Source organism: Myxocyprinus asiaticus, chromosome 15 (assembly GCF_019703515.2).
Source record: "Myxocyprinus asiaticus isolate MX2 ecotype Aquarium Trade chromosome 15, UBuf_Myxa_2, whole genome shotgun sequence".
In the NCBI taxonomy this organism is placed as follows: Eukaryota; Metazoa; Chordata; class Actinopteri; order Cypriniformes; family Catostomidae; genus Myxocyprinus; species Myxocyprinus asiaticus.
Window position 1 is genome coordinate 9239769 of NC_059358.1, and position 24182 is coordinate 9263950.

Consider the following 24182-nt stretch of genomic DNA (forward strand, 5'->3'; position numbering starts at 1 on the left):
GGTTGATGTGAACCCGGGTCAAAGTATATACTGTATACTGAATATACGTATATTTACTTTAAATATATACAGTATGGGTGATTGTTACATTTTGGGAAATGTCCCAGTGGTTAATTTTTATTAAAACAAACAGATTTAAACCTTTCTTTTTGTTATATGAACTGACTTGGAAACTTTTTTACAGGCCTTCATCATTTATTTTGGGTACTTTTCAAATGCTTTTATCAGGTTTTTATTGTTTTAGCCTTGTCCCAGACACAGACTTTTAATATTAAACTATGAAAATCCATAATAAAAATACAAATATTACATGTTTTAAACTATTATAATCTAATAAAACAGTGAAATAAACATAACCCTTTCCATGTTTACTGTGAGAAAATGATTCCTATTAATTTTTCAATTACAAATGTCCCACCACAGTTGTGGCGTCATTTCCTCCATACCAAACAATTTTTCCCCTAATAAATTTCCCCTAATTGTTAGTGTCAAATGTTACTTGAAGAGCATGCTTGAGAACAAATATGTGATACGTGTTGTTTGAAGAAAACAAAGAAAATTCAAGGTAAATATCACGTGAGAGCAGAATCTTTACATCATTTCCACCTAAGCTGTAATTTTTGCCAAATTATTAATTGCAAGAAGTGTAAAAACATTATTTAATTGGGGGTATTTAGGATACGCAAAATATTAGACATTTTATTCCAAAATCATTAGATTACCCTCATTTTTACCATGGAATTCTATTAAACACAATACAGAACATGAGATGTGTTGGAAATGACACTGTGATGGATATCCACATGACTTTCAGGAAAAAAAATCATAATTACAGAAATCTCTTGTGATGCATGTACATACACTGCTAGAAATGGTTATTTTCAAGAAGTCCATAGTGCAAAAAGTGCCCAAAGTTGAATAAACACCCATGTGTTTATATTATATGTATATTGGGCAAAGGGGAAATTCATCTGAAATTCAATCTAGGCACAAACGCAACATAATTTGCAGAATTGTCCATTATTTTAGTTGATTATCTTATTAAAGGAGTTTTAGATGTTCATGCTTCTCATCTGTGTATTTGCATGTTGATATCTGACACACTGAAAAAGATCTGTGAAGTTCTTGTGCTTGAGTATGTATCCACTTTTCCAATTTTCTGAACGGAATGTTATTCCCTTTTAAAGCCGCGTGCAACTAGCAAAGTTTAAACTGATTTTCTTATCATGGCGGTTGATTGACAGGTGGAGGGGTGGCACTCTGCTGCAGTCCTGGACTCATCCATGTCCAGGACAGATTAGCATTTACACATCAAATGTGAAGAGGTCACATGCGCTTTTGACTATCTTCATAGGTGGTTTTTCACCCAAATACAGACACACAAGATGCATCTTAATACCAGGTGTAAACAGGGTCTTTAGCTAATCATTGATCCATTGGGAACCTATTGTCTCAACCCTAAATCCCTAGTCCTGCATCTTTGAGAAGAGCATACATCTGTAAAAGAATAGCACTTCATCTGAAGTCTTACAAAAGAAGATTTATAAAGACATTGGGAGACCTACCACAGAGAAGGAAATAACTGAAAAAAATATTTTAAAAAAGTTATGTTTTTATTGTTTGCAATGATTTAAGAGTTTTCAATGTTTTGTTGAGTTATTCTAACTGTAATCTGCTTCTTTAAACAGGAAACTCTGTGGTGGGGAATGAGACTGAGGATTATATTGCTGTTAATGTGACCGCCATGCCTACTGAGGGTGAGGAGAAGGTGATTTTGTCAAGAGCCACAGATCTGACTCTTCAAACCAGACGTAAACCCAGAGAAGAGGAAGTAGGCAGTGGCATGCTGGAAGAGATTATTTCACCAACTCCTGGTACAAGTGAGATGGCCACGACCAGCTTGACAGGCCTAGAGATCAGCCCTGACTCTGCCGAGACTGACCACTTGCTACCCCATGAGCCAGTCAATAAATTAATTGGTGACGAGGAACATGAAGAGAAAGACGAAGTGACACAGCATGTACCCACGCAGCCACCCCGGCAGGCTAAAGGAGACATGGAGACCACTGTGTTTGACCTGGACCACGAAGACCATGAATCTCCCACAACCCCGCCCCCTACACCCCCCCCTTCACCCGTGGACGTCACCGTAGATTTCTTCGACTCTGGTTCTCGTCGCAAGAACCTAGACCTTCCATCTCTGTCCCCCCATGAGCTTCAGGGCCGTGACCCCACCTCCTGGGCAATATCGGAAAACTACGAGTACATGACGCCCTATGATGACAGCGTGTTGCCCACTACAGAGGATTACTCCTACAGCAGTACTACTGACTCTTATGATGATGATCTCTACACCACTCCTTCCTCCAAGACATTAAGCCCACATTTGCCCTTCAACCCTGGTAACACGCAAACAAAAGGGTCCACTGTAGAGGAGGAACGCCGTGCTCCCCCTGGTGTGGTTGACTCTGTAAATGGCTCGGACTGTCGGCAGGGCTTTGTCCGTAGCAACGGCACCTGCAAGTCCCCATGTGACCTGAAGCCCAACTTCTGCCTCAACGGAGGTCAGTGCTATGTCCTGGAGGGAACTCAGATGTTCTGCAGGTATGCTTTAAGAAGTAGACTACCAGAATATTCACTGAGACAAAATCATTCACTATCTACAATTACTATTGCTCATATTTTGGGCTACATGGGAACAAACCTCTAACCCTAAGCATTAAACCTGTAATGTTTGTACTGGGGGCGATACCTGAAATTGAGTGGCCTGTTGAGGAGAGGTGTGCTATTAAAGGGATGGTTCACCAAAAAAATGACAATTGTCATAATTTCCTAACCCTCATGTTGTTGCAAACCCGTATGACTTTCTTACGTGGAACACAAAAGGGAATGTTAGGCGGAATGACCGTTCACCATTCACTTGGTCACCATTCACTTTAATTGTGTGGTAAAAAGTGAATGGTGACTAAGGCTGTCATTCTGCCTAAAATTCTTCTAATTTTTGGGTGAACTATCCCTTTAAGTGATCAGACTTATGATTTTTGCCTGTTAGATGATAAAATGGGTGAAGTTTTGGGGGCCGTTCATACCAAACACATTTTTGCATTATAAAAAGCAAGACGCAGAGCAACAAACAGAACAGATCGTAGGTACTTCGAGATACATTTTTAATAGTTCTATTTATGCTGACACAGTGTCTAAAAAAAGCTGTACCCCTGTGGAAGATGCTAAAAAAAAAAAAAAAAAAAAAACAGTAAAATGTCCATCAAGTTCATGTTTACATAGAAAAACAACACAGATGGATGCAAAAGCACATTCGGTGTGAACAGCCCCTTAGCCTTACATGTCAAGGTAATACATCACATCAAGGTAATAGAATACTATAGAGACCTGAGGGTGGGTTCTTCTGAATTGGGCCAATATGCAAGCACCTAGCAACTATCCAGAAAACTATAGCAACTGTATAGCAACGCCCTGACAACTAACCACAACACCCTAGCATCGTGTCTGCGGCTTTTGCATGGATAAGCACTACAAATAATTTTAATCAGAACATTTTAAATTGGAATGGAAGAGAGGGAAACTCTTAAGGAGAGAGTCCCACCCACATGTTGCATCTGGCCACGAGGGGAACTGAGGACTGGCACAAGGACAAGCCGAGTGCTGCGGAGCAGAAAGCACCACATGTTTTTCCAGATTCTTTATGAGGAAAGTTTATTAGGAAACTTCCCTCTCGCTGCCAGATTATTTTGAGCACAACTGTTATTGCCCAAACATGTGACCCACATGTACACAAGTATCTTGTTTATGTTCACAAACCTGGTTTGTTTTCACATATCTTGCATTATGACAACAATCCTCTCCTTTCAAAAGAAAAATATAACCAAGAAGTCTAATGTAGAAGAATGACAATCAGGCTCTCCCTTAGACTTGCATAAGACTCTATCACAGGGGCGTAGATTCCAGGGCGTAGATTCCAGGGGGGATGGGGGAGATGTAACCATGGCAATAATCAAAACAAGCAAGTACAACACCCCCCACACCCAATATTTATACCATGATCAATGGAAGCATGTAAATTCTTCACACTGTAACCCCCCCCCACCCCCCCCAATGTTCAAGCCAAATCTACACCCTTGCTCTATCAACTTCACCATCACAACAAACAGACACATTTTAAAAAGTTATGTATGAGATCTCTTCAATATCACAGTTGTTTCTCTTAGACAGAAATGAAATGAAATCGAGAGCAAATTGAGACTTTTTCTAAAATTTCCTGCTTTTCAGTTTTTTTCTCCTGAGAAAAAGATCCCAGTAATCTGACGTGTACTCAGATTTGCCAAGACACGAAAATCTGCAATCAGAAGTCAGAGATTTCAATATGCACTCAAAAATTTCTTATCAAAATCTTTGAAGACAAAAAGATCATTTTGTTTTTATTTCTTTTATTCCATTTCAGGAGAAACATCTGAGACAAATTGGTACATAAAAGAAATGTAATGAAGGTCTTTGAAAGAGCAACCTCAGTATAAGCAGGGATGCAACGGTACACAAAATTCATGGTTCGGATCATACCTTGGTTTTGGGGTCACGATTCGGTACGGTTTCGGTTCAGCGGGGAAAACAAATAATCTTTCTTTAAATTATTTATTTTGAAAACACAGTGGCTGATTGGCAAGAATTCTTATTGTGAAGGCTCATTTATACATGACTGCACTATTTCTTCAACGAAATTACAATACAAAACTTAAAAGACTCATATGCACATTGTATAAAAACATAAATAATAATAAAAGTAAAATAAGTGCAAATAAGCTTATTAGTAATAATCGTAACAAAATTAAGACATTAGCAGTGCAGAATTCTGTCTTTTGCCTTTCAGTTCACCACTTGTACTTTTCACTAAATTTTCAAGTTTTTTTTCAGGAAAATCCACATAATCAGAGGAAAGGGCGGATCTGTTAGCATTGACATTGTCCACTGTTGGACAATTAAAGTGCGTGCTTGTTTATATAGAGTGGGCACTACAGAATTGCTGAAATGCGTTCTTGTAGGAACTTAATAACGGGGCTCAAGCACGTTAAGCAGATGCTTAAATCCTGTGTTCTCGCGACTGAGTATGGTCTCATATGTGCAGAAATAAATACTGCTATGGCATTCGTTATCACTTTAACCCTGTCTGAGCATGCAGTGTGAGGCTGCTTGAATTCCAAGGCGAGACTAACTTGCACAGGCTGTTTATGCTTTGCTCCCGTAAGCTGAAGTGACACGTGGATGATTTATGACACATGGAGACATACCTGACTTCGGTGAAACAGAGCCGACACACAGCCTTCGTCCTGTTTACTACCCATTGCCCAGTATTACTGTAGTTTACTGCAAAACCACAATGCTCTCAAACAACAGATTTTATAGACGACGGTGGCTCTTCAATCTCTGGCTTATTTAAGTCCGACATATTTATATTTTGTTTAGTTTCATCACAGCTGGGAAAAATAGCAAGCTAGTAAGTATATACTTCACATGCATTTATCTGATCCACAGTTTCTAGTGTACCGTGTGGCAATGTGTTTTTAAATTTTTGTTCCGTGCGGTCCCGTGTTGCTCCGCAATTTTTTTTTTTCATTTTAGTTCTACGCGGTTTGTGTTGTTCATTATGTATTGTTTAATATTGGTTTCACACATGCTAAGATATGTAATCATTCATGTGACTGCGTGTACCATACCAAAAGCCATGTATCCGTTCGGTTCGGCACGGCACGGTACCTTTGCAGCCCTAAGTCTAAGTAATAACATTTTTCCAGGACGACCAGTAACCGCTAAACAGTAACAGTCATTATAAAGAGGTCGTAGTAAGGATTATGCTCAAAGTAAAAATAAGTATTAGGCAATATGAAATTCAGCTTGTTCAAGGACAGATTAGGACGATGTCGGGGGAGGGATGGCAGAGAGCAGGGCGTATTGCTAGCTGAAAAGCATCTTTCAGCTTTTCCCCACATAAATGTCACATATTGTGGAGGATCTCTTTTGCATTATTGTAATAGAACAGAATAAGATAATTTAGGTGGGGTAGAACTGCTTTGTCTAATTACAAAATTAAACTATCAAATTTTAATTTTAGGTGCCCTCAATAGTACATGAAGGTGAAAATTAGTGTAATGCATGCTTCCTGATGCCCACAAGTTGTAATTCATGTGATTGTGACCTTAGGCCGATCCCCTAGCCAACCTGCGACCATTAAAATCCTATACATGGCCATAAATCTTTTGCCCCTCCCTCTTTTTGAATTTGTGCAGTGGCCCTCACTGTGACCCCAAACTTCACGAAAGCCCAGGAGTCAAGGTTAGCAGTTAAATTTTCTCAAACTCATTGTGATGTACTCCCAGAGAAAGGAAATATAACTAAAAGGTTGCTCTTTCCTTTCTTTTTGCTGAGTTATTTTTTAAGTATCAACTTTGTTTCTGATGCTTCTCCTAACTTCATTAGGATAAATAAATATAGACACAATTGAGACACTGTTGGCATAGAGTTATCAAATCAAATCAAATCCCTTTATTGTCACTCAACCATATACACAAGTGCAACAGTGGGTGAAAGTCTTGGGTGCAGTTCCAAGCAACATAGCAGTATGACAATTACAATAAACATCTGATTTACACATAACATAATTTACAACCCCCCCAGAAACTGCATTTCTCATGGCTCTGGATAAGAGCATCTGCTAAATGTCATGAATGCAAATGTAAATTTCTATGGATTTCTAAATTTCTCACTGCGCCAAACTGTATCATGGTGCTCCTGTACTTGTATTGTAAATAGATGCTTGCCTCACCAATAACCCCCCTTTGGGACTGGTTACCCTTCCTAACTCCCCAAAACAGGCCTAGTCAAAGTGGGTCAGTGGAGCTCTGGGCAGCTGTGTCCCATGTTGGCGTTGTTTACATGAGGCTCGTCTGAACACACTGATTTATTCACCACCGCAGTCTTATTAGAGGATGAATGTTAATGGCTCAGACATCTTTTCAGTGCTCTGTCCATCCCCCTCCCCTGTCCATGCACCTCTGTTGTTAGTGGTCTGTCCACAGCTTTCTCTGAGTTTGTGTTAACATACAGCATGACAGCAGCGTTTTCATTTAATTTTGAAAACATGTTTTTAATTAATTCTAAAGTGATTAATTAAATCAAATCAAATCAATCTTTTCTATTACCGTCCAAGGGGAATTTTCCGCAAGGGACTTAAAGCTAAGGTGTGTAATGTTTTTTTCAATATTAAATAAATGCTTTCTCATATCCCAGTTTAATATGCGGAGACAACTATAGCTATTTCAACATGATCACATGGGAAATCGGCATGTTGTTTTCGAGAGTTCCAGTACCCTAGGATCGACCATATTATGCCAACTTACTGACAAGCGCCATCTCCTATCAGACATTTTTGTATCGTTTCCACTGTGTTTATCTTTCCCTGTGGTGCAGCTGGAAGCGAGTTGTGTCAGCATAGTGGGAATCCCAGGTTCGGATCCCACATTATAATCAGGGAGTCATTACGTTTGCATGCTCAGTAATGAGCGTGATTCAGAGGTTGCATTTTCCCTCTAACTTTACATCTTTGCTCCACTGATGGTTAGGTTTAGGTTTGGGGTTTCGGTTGGAGGGTTCAGTTTATAAAAAATGCATTGCTCTTCACTGTATTACAGTGAAGCTGGACAGCTGAAAACAACTTGCTTCACAACTTGCTTTTGGCGCCCCTCCGTGGACATTACTCCTGAAAAATAGAGCTCACATCTGCCCATATGCCCAACAACACTTACTGCTTTGGCCACTGGGGGCAGTGTTTCGAATTTCAATAAGCAAAGATCAATTTTAGCTAAAGAAAATTTAAGCTACTGTTTATGATTTCACTGTGAGATCAGTCTGGCTATTTGTAGGCTGATTTTCCCCGAAAAGATTAAACAATGTGACCCTGTGGTGCTATCAAATATTCACTCTGTTTGAGCATCCCAACCAACCCAAGACAGCAACATTAGCACAACTAATGGTGTGATTTTGGGGCAGGACTATATGTTTGGCATAATGGCACAAACCGGTTTGAAAACAATTATTATGTGGTGATGCTTAGTGGAGCAGAAATAACACACTACAGCTTTAATAGAGTTTTCACTTGTGCTTCATGCAAGTATCAACTTTAACTTTAAATTGAAATACGTGGGAAATAAAAATAGGAAGAAAAGGGACAATTATTGACTTAGAGTAAGATTATAGGGCTTTACAATTAATGTGGATTTAACAGGCCAGGTAATTCGGTTTTGTGATAATTCGAGATGTGTTGGAGTTCATATTTAAAGCTTTTGACTGCAGATGAATGGTAGCTTGGCAAACTGAGCATTTTGTTGAGACATTGTTGAGATTTCTTCTGAAACTCTAGAGGAGACACACAAATCTGAGACACAGAAGACTTGAATAAATTAAATATGAGATAATCTAATTTGTGATTTTTTTTTCCTATGAGGTGTCCACAAGTGGACTTGGAAAACAAATTCACAAAATGGAGTCCAGAGAAGTGGGAAATGTAGAGTTTAGAAAGAGAGAGAGAAAAAAAATAATTAAGTGTGAGTCAGACTTCGCATAACCTGCCAGCATGAAAACAGATTAAGGCCAGTAAGGCTTAGTTCATAAAAAGTGTGTGTGTTTTTGTTTTGAGACAATGTAATATCCCAGCAAAATGTATTTACTGTATGTGCCAGTTAGTATATGTTATGACTGTTTAGATCTTAAAAGTTTGTTGCAGTCAAGTACAAGGATGAGATTTCAAACCTCCCACAAGTCCCTCTGGCATGCAGAGCACTCATTGACTATGAACCTTGAAGTAAACTGAGTGTAGAGTCTAATCTTGTCAGAAAATATAAATTCATCCTGACATCCCCATGAAAATACAACTTCTTTTATATTGAGTCAAGCCTTTATCCTTGTGACTGGATATTCTGCAATTGGCAGATATTTATAGTAGGGTTAAATTAATGTTCTAGGTTCAGTTTATAAGCTCTGTATATGCTCTGAATAATGTATAAGCTCTATCGACAGCATTTGTGGCATACTGTCGATTACCACAAAAAAAAAAAAAAAAGAAAATGTGTGACTTTTTTTTTTTTTTACTTTGTTCCATTGTTTTATTTTAATAAAGCAAAAATCACAGTTACAATAAGGCACTTATAATATAAGTACACGGACAAGCCAGTAAACATATAAATACACACTGTTTTTAATGTATAGCCACAAGACTTAAACATTATGCATGTTAACATAAGGTTAGTGTGATAGAATCCCTTACTGAGCTTTGTCTGTGTAAAGTTAAATCCAATTTGTCAACTTCAATATCATGGCCATGTAAAGCTGGTATCTTTCACATAATAAGTGCAAGGATACCAGAAAGGGACTGTTTCAGTGGCGTAACTTGGATCTTGTGGGCCCCAGTGCAAATAAACTGTCAGGGCCCCTCCTTGGGGGGCCTTGATTGTTTTTCATCACCCCTCACACCCTGGGCACTAGGGTGGCTGCTCACCCTGCCCTCCCTCTAGTTACGCCCCTGGACTGTTTACATCCACTAACAGGAATAAAATCTGTAACGCAATACCAGAAGTTATCCACTATACTGGTATTTTCACCTGACAAAGAAGGATTTAGGCAACTTTATAGATTACATTTTTTACAGAATAATTAGTGTAACAAAATGTGCTGAAACAAAAGTAGAAGCTTCACATTTCTGCTTTTAAACTCTCTAGAACAGTGGCTCGGTTTACTTCCCTTGTAAGTGTGTTACTGTAACAGTGATTTTTGCTTGAAAAAAAAAAGAAAGAAAAGTCAAAATTATTATCTGTTGCAATTGACATTATGCCACAAATAGTGACGACAGAGCCTAACTTGTATTGAACACAGAACATTCCTTTAAAACCCTGTTCTTTAACCTAAATGAGCTTGCTTAGATTTTGAAGATCAGCAAATACTTGCTTGTTACAGAAAGAAAGAGTGATGTTTTCACAGACACAGTAGGACCTGATTAATGATTGGTCCAAATCCAGTCTTGATCCCTCTCAGTCCCCAGCTTATTACTATGGGGGGATCTCCAAGTGATGAAGCTCTCTGTTTGGGGATCCCCCGGAGGTCCACCCAAGGATCAACTGGGCCACAGCCTCTCTAAACCCAGTCATCTAAATATTGCACAGATTTAGCAGCACAGAATAATATTCTGTAACCTTGGTAATTCATTTTCAGGAATCTTGGTTAATAGAGACAATCACCATTTTGATAGAGACATTGATTGTCAGTTTTAATTGAGAACATGCGTGCGCATAAGCTGGACCAGCCTTAAAAACTAGCCTAGTGTTATTTAGCCTGATCTGAGCGGTTACGGTTGATTCGATTGTTGTCGGATTTTATTGCTGATTTGAAATAGTTTATTTGCTCTTAATCTTGAAATTCTTTTCAACTTGACACAGCATCTAAAATGAACTCAAAGACGCTACTGTCAAAGACATCCATCTAGGGCAGGGGTTCTCAATGTGGGCGGTACCGCTCCTCAGAAGGCGTTCCAAGGATGTCAGGGGGAGCTGAGAGCAAATTAGTAGAGAGGGGGGCGTTAGGTTACAAATGGGGGGCGTTTATCAGTCATAATAATCAAATCTATCGTGAAGTTCCTCTTTGCATTAAAACGTTTATCTAGACTTGGAGTATATCAGTTGGTTCTCAATTATACGGGTTGGTACACATTTGTACCTCGGTTCATCTGAATTTGAAGTCTAGCGACGCATCTGAAGTAACTGGTTTAGCAGCGTCAAATACACAGGCGGAGGCACAACTTCGGCTAATGCACCTGTATGGCTCTGTAGATGGATACGGCTCAATGGATAGAGCAGCGCGAGCGCAAAGCTCTTAAAGCTCGAGCTCTTAAACTCGCAGCTTTGCGAGAATCAGTGAGAAGCACGGCGTGAGAAGCGGAAACCATTTGAATTCGGCACAGAATTCTACATTACCACCCTTTACTATAGTGACACTAACTGTACGTTAGGCAGAAATAGATTGATAATAAATATTATCATATCACTACTTCCGCTCTATTAAATTTGTCATTTAAAGCTACATTAGGGGAGTGAGGGAATATAATACATTTTTGTTACAACTTATATATATTTATATTTTGTATTTGTTTTTTTTACATGTGTTTAGAGTAGGTCTACTGTTTATAATTACAAAAATGCCATAATTTGTTTTATAGAAATCATGTTACATCTAACTATGGTAGTGAAGAAGATCCTAATGTTTTTATCACAAGAGTGATTTAAAGAGTGCTTAAATGTAAATGTAACAGAAAACAGCAAAACCATCCCTTTAGAGGCCGTTCACACTGAACACATTTTTGCGTCTGTCCGCACTGCTAGATGAATGTCTTAAACTGCCCTGCATTTCGCGCAGGAGCCGTGACATGTTAAAAAGAACTTCAACCGTTAAAAACACATCTCAAGACACCTGTGTTCTGCTCTATTTTTTTGCGCTTCATCTAGCTTTTTTAGCGTAAGAATGGCCCTTTACGCTGCAGCCTATTGGCAGAACTGTCCATGTTTCCGTTGTTCTTGTGATGGGAGGGCATTTGAGATTGCAGGGCAGGGAGGGACAAAATATTGTAAGAGAAAAGGTAAAATGGAGATATTCTGACGGGAGATTTGGTCTAAAGAGAGATGTTGGTGGTTGAATGACATGTCATCACTACATCTGCTTCAACTACTGCTCGCAACTGCTCAGTTGGGGCTGTTTGGCATCCATCCATCTAAAACACTCAATCCTCTATCAAAAGCACACACACTCAAACACACACAAACAGAGTCTTAGCTGAACCATCTGTCCATGCGGCAGCTTCATAAACTGCCCATATTTTTCCACACAGAGGTTAAGGTCACAAATTCAACGCTGGCTCATTGGAGCCACTCAAATCTACTAAACAGAAAAATACATCACTTAAAGGGATAATTCACCTAAGAATGAAAAATCTGTCATCATTTCCTCACAATCATGTTGTTCCAAACCCATATCACTTTCTTCCATGGAACACAAAAGAACATATTAGACATCATGTTAGCCTCAGTCACAATTGACTTTTATTATGTGGAACAAAGATTCAATAAAAGTAAATGGTGACTGAGGCTAACATTATGCCTAACATGTTTTTTAGTGTTTCATGGAAGAAAGAAAGTTATATGGGTGAGTGAATGATGACAAATTTTCCATTTTTGGGTGAACTAGTAAAAGAACTGTTGTGACTTTGAGCAGGTCTAAGCTGCATTGATAGCTTAATGATAACTTTCATTTCACATAAAATAATATTCATATTGGGTCAACGGATTCATTGCTGCTGACTCTGTTTGGAAAGACAGTCTATATGGGATGAATTTGACAGACTGCATTAGATTCCTGACTATTGATGTAGTCTGATGGTCTCGCAACAGAGAAACTCAACTATTAACAGGAGTGAGAGAGACAGAGGGGAGGGAGGTTGGAAGAGAGATAAAGGAGCAAAAAGAAAGGCATAAACAAAGAAAACTAGAAAGACTGTCTGGAAATGAAAGCTCTGAAGAGAGGGTAGGGTTGGCAAACATGCATGAGAATGGGTGTAGAATGTAATTTAGATAGCATGCAAACTTGCAAAAGAAACCAGTGTTAAGATCTGGAAAGCACGATGAAAAACAGCTAAATGGCTGAATAGAGAGGCCGCTTTATACAGCCCAATGTAAGGATGCATTTAAATGCATGCTCTCATCAGCACGCCTGTCACTACTGCCTCCTGGGCTTGAATGCCCTCGGTGGCACCATGCCAACCCCTGAACCCTTTTCCCACTCGTCTTACTCTGGATTGGCGCAGGCACAAAAGGACATACAGGGTGCTGTAATGAAAAGAACTGAAACCTCAGACCCCCCTCCCGTGACCACCGAGGCTGTGAATGAAGATGACTTCCTTTCATTATAGACATTTACATTTGAGTTTGTGCATGTGTGTTTGTGGTTGAGAGAGCGAGAGTCTTTGCAGGTTATTGGTGTTTGATTGCTTGCAAATGTTTTGTTTCTGAAATGTCACTGGATTGCCACTTATCTTGTTTTCAACAATTTTCAGATTTGTGTACTAAAATGTAGTAAGAAGCCTTCGTAAGCAACATTTTAAGGCATCATCTTAAGATACCTTATTTTGGCCAGATTCTAAGGCAGCATCACACTGTGAATTTAGCAATGGCAGGTTGAAAGTTCTACAGCTGAAATCAGTCTGTGGTTACCGAAATTCGAATCACTGCCCCCAGTGGCCGAAGCTAGAAGTGTTGTTCAACGTATGGGCACATGTGTGCACCAGTTTTCGAGTGAAATGTCCACAGATTGGCACCAAAAGTGAATATTTTTAGTCGTAAATGATGTAATACAGTCAACAGGAATGCATAGTTAAACTCCACAACCTAACCCAAACCCCACTCCTAAACCTAACCGTTGGAGTAAAAATGTAATTTTAGACCAAAAATGCCACCTCCAGATCGAGCTGAATATTGTTTATGTGAACACTATTACTCCCTGGTTCCCATGGGACTACAACCCATGTCTTGGCAGTTGCGTGTGCAACATGCTGTCAGTAGTATTCAAGGAAAATTCACGCTTGAATTGATGTTTAACGGGGGATGGCACTTGTCAGTAATTTGGCTGAATAGGGTTGATTTCAGGGTACATGAACTTTCGGAAGCAATATGTCGATTTCCTGTGTTGGCATCATACAGTATACAATTTGCAGAGAAGACAATTCCAGAATGCATTTTGACAAGTTCACTGAAAATCTTGAAAATGTGTTCAATACTGAAAAGTACCAATAAAATATTACATGACGAAATAATCAAAATAATTAAATTTTGCAATTTAATATAATAAAAAAATGAAAAAAAAAAAAAACATTCCCAAAAAGTGTGTGTGCTATGTATATTTATGCATATTAGAGTGTTGTGTCATTATCTTAGCAACATGATACACCAAGCTCTATTGAAATCAACTCAGAGTCGATTCTCATGTGCGCTTTGCGTGAAGAACACTACTTGTGGGATGCAAAGTTTCTGCCTATGTAGAGTGTTACAAATAAGTCACTTACTGTAAGAGGTTCCATTTAAGTTCGAATGCTGCTATAGAAGGCAGCTGCCTATGTAAGCAGTAGGTTAGCGAGGCAGCTCACAAGATTTTAGAACACAGCCACAGTACACATAGCCATGTGCATGTGTTTTGTCTTCAAATTGCTTCCTCCATTCTCCAGCTAGTACATTTCTCTGCATGATACCCTCACATTGGATCTTCTTAACACTGTACACAATGTGCTTTTCCTGCTTAATGTGATTTACCTAAGTAGGACATGTTTCTGGATCAACATCCATCTTTTTGGTCCTGGAACAACAGTGCAATTGAGCAATCAGCTTTTAGATTTAGGTGGTGAGTTACACACTTCCTAACAGCCGTAATAAGCAACAAGAAGTTTTTTCGATTGTTTAGCTTCTATTTCTGTCACTTCACATTGATTATCCCAGCCCACAGTGAAATCTTATTGGTCCAAAAAATATTCTACACATAACTGTATATTAAACATTGTTCTTAAAAGCGTTCTGACTTGCTCTGCCCGAGTGCTTTCCTAATAGCACACGTACATCAACGAGACGTCTATTTTATATGTGTCTTTACATCTGATACACATATTTATTAGGTTGTTTGCTCATCTGGAATACGTCTATAAGACATTTCCTCGCAGATGTAAAAAAAAAATACACCGCAGATGTCTTTGAGACGTTTATGATTTAAAATGTTTGTAAATCTTTTTAAGCTGTTTAGCAGATGTTAATTTGATTGTGATGCTTTCCACATGAAAAGATCTAAAACAGACATCTCAGAGATGTACGTGTGCTATCTGGGTTGTTTTTCCTGACAAAGCCCAGATGCAAACCCCAGTGTTCTGCAAACCTTTTTGGTGGCTGCATTTTTAATACACACTCACACATTCAACATAGATTACATTGGATAGCTACATGTTTTTAGCTAGCTACCTGAATTATAACACATACAGTTTAATGGCACAGTCATTTTAAGGTAACTGTATTGGCCCGATTACTGAGGTTTCTTGCAACCACACACCAAATCATGCCACCCCGCCCCCACCTCGAACTCACAAGATCGCGAAGGGATAAAGGTGCCCCAAATTGTGCCACCCCACCCCCACACAGAGCTTGCAAAATAGAGATGGGAGAAAGGTGCCCTGAGTTGTTCCTGACAGGCTCCTCAGCCTTAAAGGCTATATGGTTAGGATTATGGAAGTTCATAATGCATTCTTACATTTTGAACAAACATAAGATAACCATGATCAACAGAATAGGTACACTATGACACAGGATCACCTCAGTGGTCTTGAGAAAATTAGTATCAACCATGTGATTGCTGGGCAGATATGACGAAGTCATTGATGATTTTGCATCAATGAAAACTAGGAGGGGAGGGTTAAATTTTAAATTAGGGATTAGGTGTAATATCGCAAGCTGCAATCTGTAAGTATTCTGCCATTTTCTTTATTTATTGACTATTTAATTGTGCAATTTAAGTTATGTATATATAATGTAAATGTTAATATAATTTGCCATTAAATATATATGTATATATATATATATATATATATATATACACACACACACACACACATTACCTCACCAAGACATTTTGACTGTTCACACACATAGCTGCAATTGCAAGTCGAAAGCATTCTTCTTTCATGCGCGCAAATAAACATTTGTGTGAGGAAGCAACCACCTGCCAGACAGCATGTGGGTACCGATACGGTTGAAAGACCAGTATCATTACTTAGGATATATATTAATATTAAATATATATTTTAGCATCAACTTGATATCAAAGTACTGGTAATTTTGACATCCCTAAAATGATAACATTCAGGGCTTAAACCCCAGTAGTCCACCCCTAGCACCGTCCATGGCATTTACCAAGCTTTGTGTCTGCGTTTGTGCACTTGTGCATAAAGGATGTTTCTGACCTAAGTTGTAGCATGTTTCCTTCTCAACATGACAGCATCTGCAAAACACAGCAATCTTTGAGGTTAATTCATTGACTTTACTTCTGGAACATGTTCAGTTGTTAAATTCAGTCCATTTCAATACAGAAGAGGTAAGACAAAGGCAGTGAACTTGTTATCTACACAGGTGTCTGGAAAAATGAATGGTAAAAATGATGAAGGCAGTGAAATAACTCGCCCTTGGTGAAGGAGAAGCACTGAGGTCCATGAATAATTCATATGGAATCAGGGACTACTTGGGGAATCAAAGCCCATTTTGGGAGGTCATTGAGGATTAACTTAGTGTTTGGATATTAACTGTATGTCCCCTGTTTGTCTGCATATGGTGTGATGGAATTGTGACTCATTTCGAAAATGAGTGTGATATGATATTGAATGAAATTGTCACTTAACAAAATCCCATTAAGGTCTTTGTAGCTCTCATAGTGGGACAGATGATTCTGTTGAGGCATCCCTCCTCTTTTTCCATTTCATTTTCTTATCTCACGCACATAATTTTTTTCTTGTAGGTGCAACATTCAGGACTACATGTGGCACAAGGGTGCCCGCTGTCAGTCGGTCATCACAGAGTTCCAGGTGATGTGCATCGCCATTGGGGCCACTGCTCTCATGGTGCTGCTGCTCTTCATGATCGTTGTTTGCTTCGCAAAGAAGCTGCATGTGCTCAAGACTGAGAATAAGAAGTTGCGCAAGCGCAGGTGAGACTCCAGCCTACAGAGGGCGGTAGAGAGTATATAGCAAATCCATGAAAAGAATCCATTCTGTAATGTGTTTAGAGAGGGTGAGAGACAACGTAGGAGGTTCGTGGATTAAACGGCGGCTTAAAACTTAATGTTTCTGTGATAGAATTAGGAGTGAATTAGTCTTGCACACTGCCTTACCTAGCCAAACAAAATTGCTGTTAAAAGATCCCATTAAACCAAAATAGGAGTTGTAACATTTGTATGTCCAAAAATATTAATGATCTAGCACTACACAGATTTTTGTCCAATGAAATGCTGTCTAGAATGAGATTGTCCCTCCCCCTAATATTATCTGCAACTGACTAGAAAGTAGAAGTTCATGGCTAAAACCTATAGACCGCAACAGTGCCCGCCCACCTTTTCAGCCATCTTGGTTCCAGAAGTATTTTCCCCATTTATTTCTTCCTTTGTTGTTTCATTAAACTCTTCATAAAAAGTTCTAAGCCACGAACCAAACTAACAAGCTCTAGAGTGAATCACAAGATTACAAGATTTGAATTAAAGCAAAAAAAAAAAAAAAAGAATTTAAGAATCAGTCAAAAAGACAAAGGTACAAGACTATGTACTTAACAGCTTTCTTGAGGGAATGAACTACAATCCGATGAAGCATTGCGAATGATATAATCTAATAAAAAACAATGGAACACTATAGAACAATTTATTTACAGTTGTTGTTTCTTATTATAGAAAGAATATACTTTTAGTTTATTGCCAAATATACAGATATGTGCAAATATATAAGTAGTTTGAGAGTGTAGGGAGATGGACTCGACTGCGTTATTTACAGTGTGTCATGGGAGTGGGTGGTCGCTGCACAGCTCTGTTGGCGCACTTTGTTTGCCCCGATTCTCTGGTTTTACAAATGTAGTTGTAATAATGCAGATGATGGCGTCAACAGAAGCATTCCATCGTTTAACAACTTTGGAGCTCACAGTAGGCCTGTCTTTAAAGGTTTATAAGTTATCGTTTAAAAACAATTCCCCGATGGAAAGATTAATGGCATTTTTACTTCCGGAACAGGACTGTTACGCTAAATTGGTGATAAAAAAAAAATTAAAAAGGGGAAAAGCCCATTAATATGTTCGACCAAAACGACCTGTTTCACTAGGAAGAAAACTGTTTCTCAAGCGATTTCATATAAATAAATATTTGTGTTTGTTTGTGGTGGAATATAAAATAAATACAAAATAAAACGTTTAATGGAGAAAGACAAAATAGTAGCGCAGTAAATGGTAAATGACTGTAGAAGAAAGGACTCAGAAACAGGCTTTTGTAATATCTTCAGTGTTTTGATTTCACTGAAAAGCGTTAGCATTGCAATACAACAGCTGTTTCTCACTAATAAGATGCTGCAAAGTCAAAGTGAGTAGATGGCGTGCTAATGCTTAGCGTACTGCGCTAGCAGCGGGCAGACTGCATGATGTCATGGAAGCTCCAGCTGAAAGTAGGGCAGTGCAATGGGGGAGGAGGGGCAGGCTGACCTACATACAGCTGTGAAACCCAGGGGGGTGTGGGGGGTGGAAGCAAGGGCCAGGATTTAAACAGCACACACCCTCTTTATAAAAGACAAGGAGAGTGATGTGGGGAAAAGAGGAGAACAGAGGAGGAAAGCAAGAGGCAGGGAGTTTTATAACAGGCTGCAGAGGAGGGTGGCCATGTTTGGAGGTGAGAATGATGGAGAGGCAGCAGTGCTACAGATGAGGCTTGTGAATACATCAAACACCCACCTCTCCATCTGCTGCAAGTAAATATGCTTGAATTCACTCTGCAGATCCTATAGGAGAAGATGAGGCTTATTACATTGTGAACAAGAGGGGTGAGAGAGCAAAAGAGAACAGAAGAATTACAGAAAGGTAGAAAACATCTCTACATTTGTCTAGCTAGTTATCCTATAAACCTAATCAGGGGCGGTTCAAGGGTCAGTGGATATTCAGGGCTTAGCCCAGACCTCTGTGGATACATATGGGGCCATCCTTTAATGAAATATCAGAATATTATCCACTTTATAATAAAAGTTTAATTTATAACATAGGTAATCTTTAAAAATAACTAACTTTTGTCTCGACTTCAGATGCACTAGAACATTTTGCGTGCTTTTAACACGTAATAAAGTGTACTTAAAACGTGTATGTTCCTTTAAAACGTGATAAAAAAAAACCCCACTATATTGTCCCTTTCAGCTTTCCGTAGATAGCTGGCTGTAAATATGCTACAATAGGTGCTTATTATGAGGAAAAATAGTTGCTATAGTTTTGCCAGAGTTTGTGAGGTTCATGGCACTGTGTTTTAATAAACAACTTTTGCAAAACACTCAAATGTCCTGGCTTGTGACCTCTGTATATAGTCTATTACTTTTTGTTTTCAGGGTTATATATTTTGGTACCTACTACATCTGAATGGACCAACACAACACGGTTCCCAATATCTTACCATGACAGGAATGTTAACCATACACACAGCCACAATTGCATGTCGCGAGCACTCGTCTTGCATGTGCGCACATACATGCTGGAAAGCAGCTGCCAACAAGACAGCGCGTGTGTACATTTGTGTTGTATCGATGATGGTTTTATTTGGTGCTATCGATATTGTAGAAAGACAGGTATCATTAATGTTAATATTACTGAATATTAAATTATATTGTTTATTATTAAAATATTAAAATATAATATGTTTTAGTATCTACTTGATACAAGCACTGGTACAAATATCACTACAAGATGATAAAAAACATTCTGGGCTTTACGGAAATAAAACATATAAAACATAAATCATACGATCTTCTGTGAAACACTAAAGGAGATATGAGGTAGAATGATAGCCTTAGTCACCATTCACTTTCAGTGTATGGAAAAAAATATATAGTGAATGGTGACTAAAGTGCAAATAAGATAAAAAAAACTGCAGAGAAGGGCAAAATTTTTCTGCGAATAATGGCTTAAAATTTGCATGACACCATCCATTCTCATTCACTTTCTTTGCATGAAAACAAACAACATGGCCATTCTGCCTAATATCTCCTTTTGTGTTCCATAAAAGACAAAAGTTACTTTGGATCAACATGAGAGTAAATGATGACAAATTTTAATTTTTGGGTGAAATATTTCTTGACTGCCACTCAAAATGAGTTGGATTAGGTCAAATTAATGTACTGTAGTCGATTTAACTTCATTAGGTTTATCAAAATCGATTTACTAAGGTTTATTTAATACATTTTCATATGTTCGACCAACTTAATTTATTTTATTAATCATTAGAATATGCCAGGTGAGCAAGTGTTAGGACCGTTAAACTGTTGCACTGTCAATTTAATAGCAATTTTTATAAAGCTATGCAGCACTCGAATCAAGTATCACTTGAAAGTAATAGTCCATTCTCAACCTAAGCACAAGCACCATTCTTTACCACAATGGTAATCCCCAAAGCTCTGGCATAACAGACACTCTTTTTATAAACCAATATAACAGAACATTAAGCATTAACAAATATTTCCTATCTGGCTCAAAAATTCATAAAACAACACATACAGGTGCATCTCAATAAATTAGAATGTCGTGGAAAAGTTCATTTATTTCAGTAATTCAACTCAAATTGTGAAACTCGTGTATTAAATAAATTCAATGCACACAGACTGAAGTAGTTCAAGTCTTTGGTTCTTTTAATTGTGATGATTTTGGCTCACATTTAACAAAAACCCACCAATTCACTATCTCAAAAAATTAGAATATGGTGACATGCCAATCAGCTAATCAACTCAAAACACCTGCAAAAGTTTCCTGAGCCTTCAAAATGGTCTCTCAGTTTGGTTCACTAGGCTACACAATCATGGGGAAGACTGCTGATCTGACAGTTGTCCAGAAGACAATCATTGACACCCTTCACAAGGAGGGTAAGCCACAAACATTCATTGCCAAAGAAGCTGGCTGTTCACAGAGTGCTGTATCCAAGCATGTTAACAGAAAGTTGAGTGGAAGGAAAAAGTTTGGAAGAAAAAGATGCACAACCAACCGAGAGAACCGCAGCCTTATGAGGATTGTCAAGCAAAATCGATTCAAGAATTTGGGTGAACTTCACAAGGAATGGACTGAGGCTGGGGTCAAGGCATCAAGAGCCACCACACACAGACATGTAAAGGAATTTGGCTACAGTTGTCGTATTCCTCTTGTTAAGCCACTCCTGAACCACAGACAACGTCAGAGGCATCTTACCTGGGCTAAGGAGAAGAAGAACTGGACTGTTGCCCAGTGGTCCAAAGACCAAAGAGAAGCTCATAGCCCAAGTTGCTTGAAGTCCAGTGTTAAGTTTCCACAGTCTGTGATGATTTGGGGTGCAATGTCATCTGCTGGTGTTGGTCCATTGTGTTTTTTGAAAACCAAAGTCACTGCACCCGTTTACCAAGAAATTTTGGAGCACTTCATGCTTCCTTCTGCTGACCAGCTTTTTAAAGATGCTGATTTCATTTTCCAGCAGGATTTGGCACCTGCCCACACTGCCAAAAGCACCAAAAGTTGGTTAAATGACCATGGTGTTGGTGTGCTTGACTGGCCAGCAAACTCGCCAGACCTGAACCCCATAGAGAATCTTAAACTACTTCAGTCTGTGTGCACTGAATTTATTTAATACACGAGTTTCACAATTTGAGTTGAATTACTGAAATAAATGAACTTTTCCACGACATTCTAATTTATTGAGATGCACCTGTAATATCAAAAACTTTTTCTTCCTGTTCACTGCCTAGTTTCGTCAATGCTACATTAAACCACAAAAAGTATTCATGTAGTCCCAACTCAAATGGATGAAGTAAACTTCCATTTTACAAATATAAATAGATCAATTAATGAAATCATGTTGTGACAAAATGTTCTAAAATTGTGTTGCCTTGGTTCATTTTAATTAAGTAAATTGAACGAGCAGCAAAAATCCTGAAAGTATTCTAAAAATCTGAAAAAAGGGCTCTCGAAAAAGAAGAATCTGCACCATTGGTGGATGCTAACCTCCTCTACCTCTCTAACCCTGTTCCATCCACTCTCATTAGCTAATCACACGGGTTGTTAAATTCATATTGCAGTGCTAGTTTGAGATTAGGAAGAGTAATGGAATGCTTGATTAGGAAGTAAGAAATGGTGGACTATACAAAGCAATTATGTTCTCACAGAAGCAGGTGATGAACATGTACATGGACCCAATTTGCTTTATTCATTTGCTTTTGGTTATTTTGTGGTGATGAAATGTGTCAAAAATGTGTCATGTTTTCTTCTCAGTTAAATATGTGGTGGAAAAAGCACCATTTTATCATCTGGTATGTTGCATCACAGGTTGTGTGTTTGTCTAAATTCTGCCTCAGTCTTAAATTTGCACTAATGCTCTTCTCTCTTGCTTTTTCTCTCTCCCTGCTGTCTTTCCAAACCTCATCATTCTAATATATTTTTTCACCCTATTCTCTCCCTTTTCTGTCCTTCCCTGTATATTTTCATCCATCATAATTTCTGTGCTCACTCCATTCCATCACTTTCCTTTTCTCTTCCCCCTATCTACCCCCCAACCCTCACAGCAGTAAGTACCGTCCTTCCTCGGAGCACCACAACGATAATTTCTCGTTGTCCACCATCGCTGAGGGCTCCCATCCAAATGTAAGGAAACTTTGCGACACCCCTCCTAACCTCCCTCATGCCCGTGCTTTGGCTTACTATGATAACATTATCTGTCAGGTAACGTGTTTCTCGTCTCTCTCTTCCCCCCCTCTCCTTCCCCTCTCTGCATGGGCCCCGAGCGTAACCTTTTTGGTAAGGGAGGGGGTGCGCAGCGCTCAGAGAGATGGGAGCGTTTTCTCTGCTGATAAGGTCTGCTCTCAGACAGGAGCATGGTTAATGAGGCAACAGTTGTTACCATAGCAAAAGGGTAACTGGGAAACAGTTTTTTTTTTTTTTTTTTTTTTTTTTTTTTGCAAGCCGCTGCTTTTGATGCTCCATTAACGGTGGAGTTCAGTTTGACTGACCCGAGTCAATCACTGTTTGTCAGCCCCTCTCTGAGTCAGACTGGCCATCCATCTGCCCGGATGTGTATTTAGAAGAGCAGATAGTCTAGCCAGTAGACACATTCTTTAACAGCGGTTTGAGAGACTCATGGGAAGTCAGCCTTATTGATCTGACACTATGAATCAATGCAAATGCAGACGTGAACCTGAAAGACTCATTCTTCCCTTACACATATAAATGCATTGACATGCACAATCCAGTGTGGGTGATATATCGAATTAGGGGTGGGCGATATACTGGTTATATCAGTATTTCAGTAGAAAAGTGTTAAATGATTTTTAAAAATTTTGTGTATTTTTAATGCACTTCTAATGCTGTTATGCAAACTCCTGTTGCATGGAAGAGAATGCGCACTCAACTTTACATTCCAAGAGAAAATAAATAAGAATTTTTTTTTTTCAGAATCAAATCAAATGCTTCTATGTTCAACTGAAGCGAGAAGCCTTGTGTTTATTTTTTGTTTTTGTTTTTTTTTTTTTGCTTAGATTTAAAAATGATGCCAATATTATTTTTAGTTAATTATTGAGAAAGTTGTTTCATGCCAATGGACATGACAGGTCTAACAATACTTTGGACTTTGTTTTAAATCAAAAAGGACAATTTTAAATCACTTTTATATAAAAATGTGTACATTGTGATGTATATCACTATCGATGAAACATTTCAAGAATATCACAATATAAATGTTTGCTTATATCGCCCACCCCTGTGTCGAATATTCATGCTTTATTTGCAATGATTTTACTGTGGATATAAAATTAACATCATGAATATCACAATCATTTAAAGGCATTTTTATTTGGCCATTAAAAATATTCCGAGTTCAATACAAGTTAAGTTCAATGGACAACATTTGTGGCATAATTCACTTTCACTTCCCCATTCACTTCTATTGTAAGCGCCTCACTGTAACCTCGATTTTTGCTTTTCTATTCTTTTTTTTTTTTTGGTCTAAATTATTATTATTTTTATTATTATTATTGGTAATCAAAATTATGCCAACATGTATTGAACCCGGAATATTCCTTTAAGTTTACTAAAGAGCATGCTCGTTCTTTAGTTAGTTTCGTGTTTAGTTCTTTAGTTTTTATTATCTCGCGACACACGAGTATGAGAGTGTTAAGACAAAGAGGTTTTAATAGCATCCCTGATTTAGTTCATTTGCAAGAGTTAGAGTTGGTCAGTTTGACTCATTTCCATAAATCAGTTCAGCCTGTCCATTTTAATGAATCAATTCAAAACACGTTCAACAATTTGTTTGCATCATCACTC

General features: G+C 38.5%; 1 protein-coding gene across 8 annotated transcripts in view; it reads left to right on the top strand.

The window, feature by feature from the left end:
- Nucleotides 1-24182, top strand: part of LOC127453465 (chondroitin sulfate proteoglycan 5-like) — a 63801-nt gene that overhangs the window by 27222 nt on the left and 12397 nt on the right. For 2 of the 8 annotated variants that reach the window (XM_051719844.1, XM_051719837.1), the window contains exons 2-4: nt 1689-2604; nt 16642-16830; nt 22427-22583. In XM_051719844.1, coding sequence (XP_051575804.1) covers nt 1745-2604; nt 16642-16830; nt 22427-22583 — 1206 coding nt within the window. In that variant the 5' untranslated portion in view covers nt 1689-1744. The remainder of the gene's footprint in view (nt 1-1688; nt 2605-16641; nt 16831-22426; nt 22584-24182) is intronic. The other 6 variants (XM_051719839.1, XM_051719842.1, XM_051719841.1 and 3 more) reach the window with 4 other exon arrangements.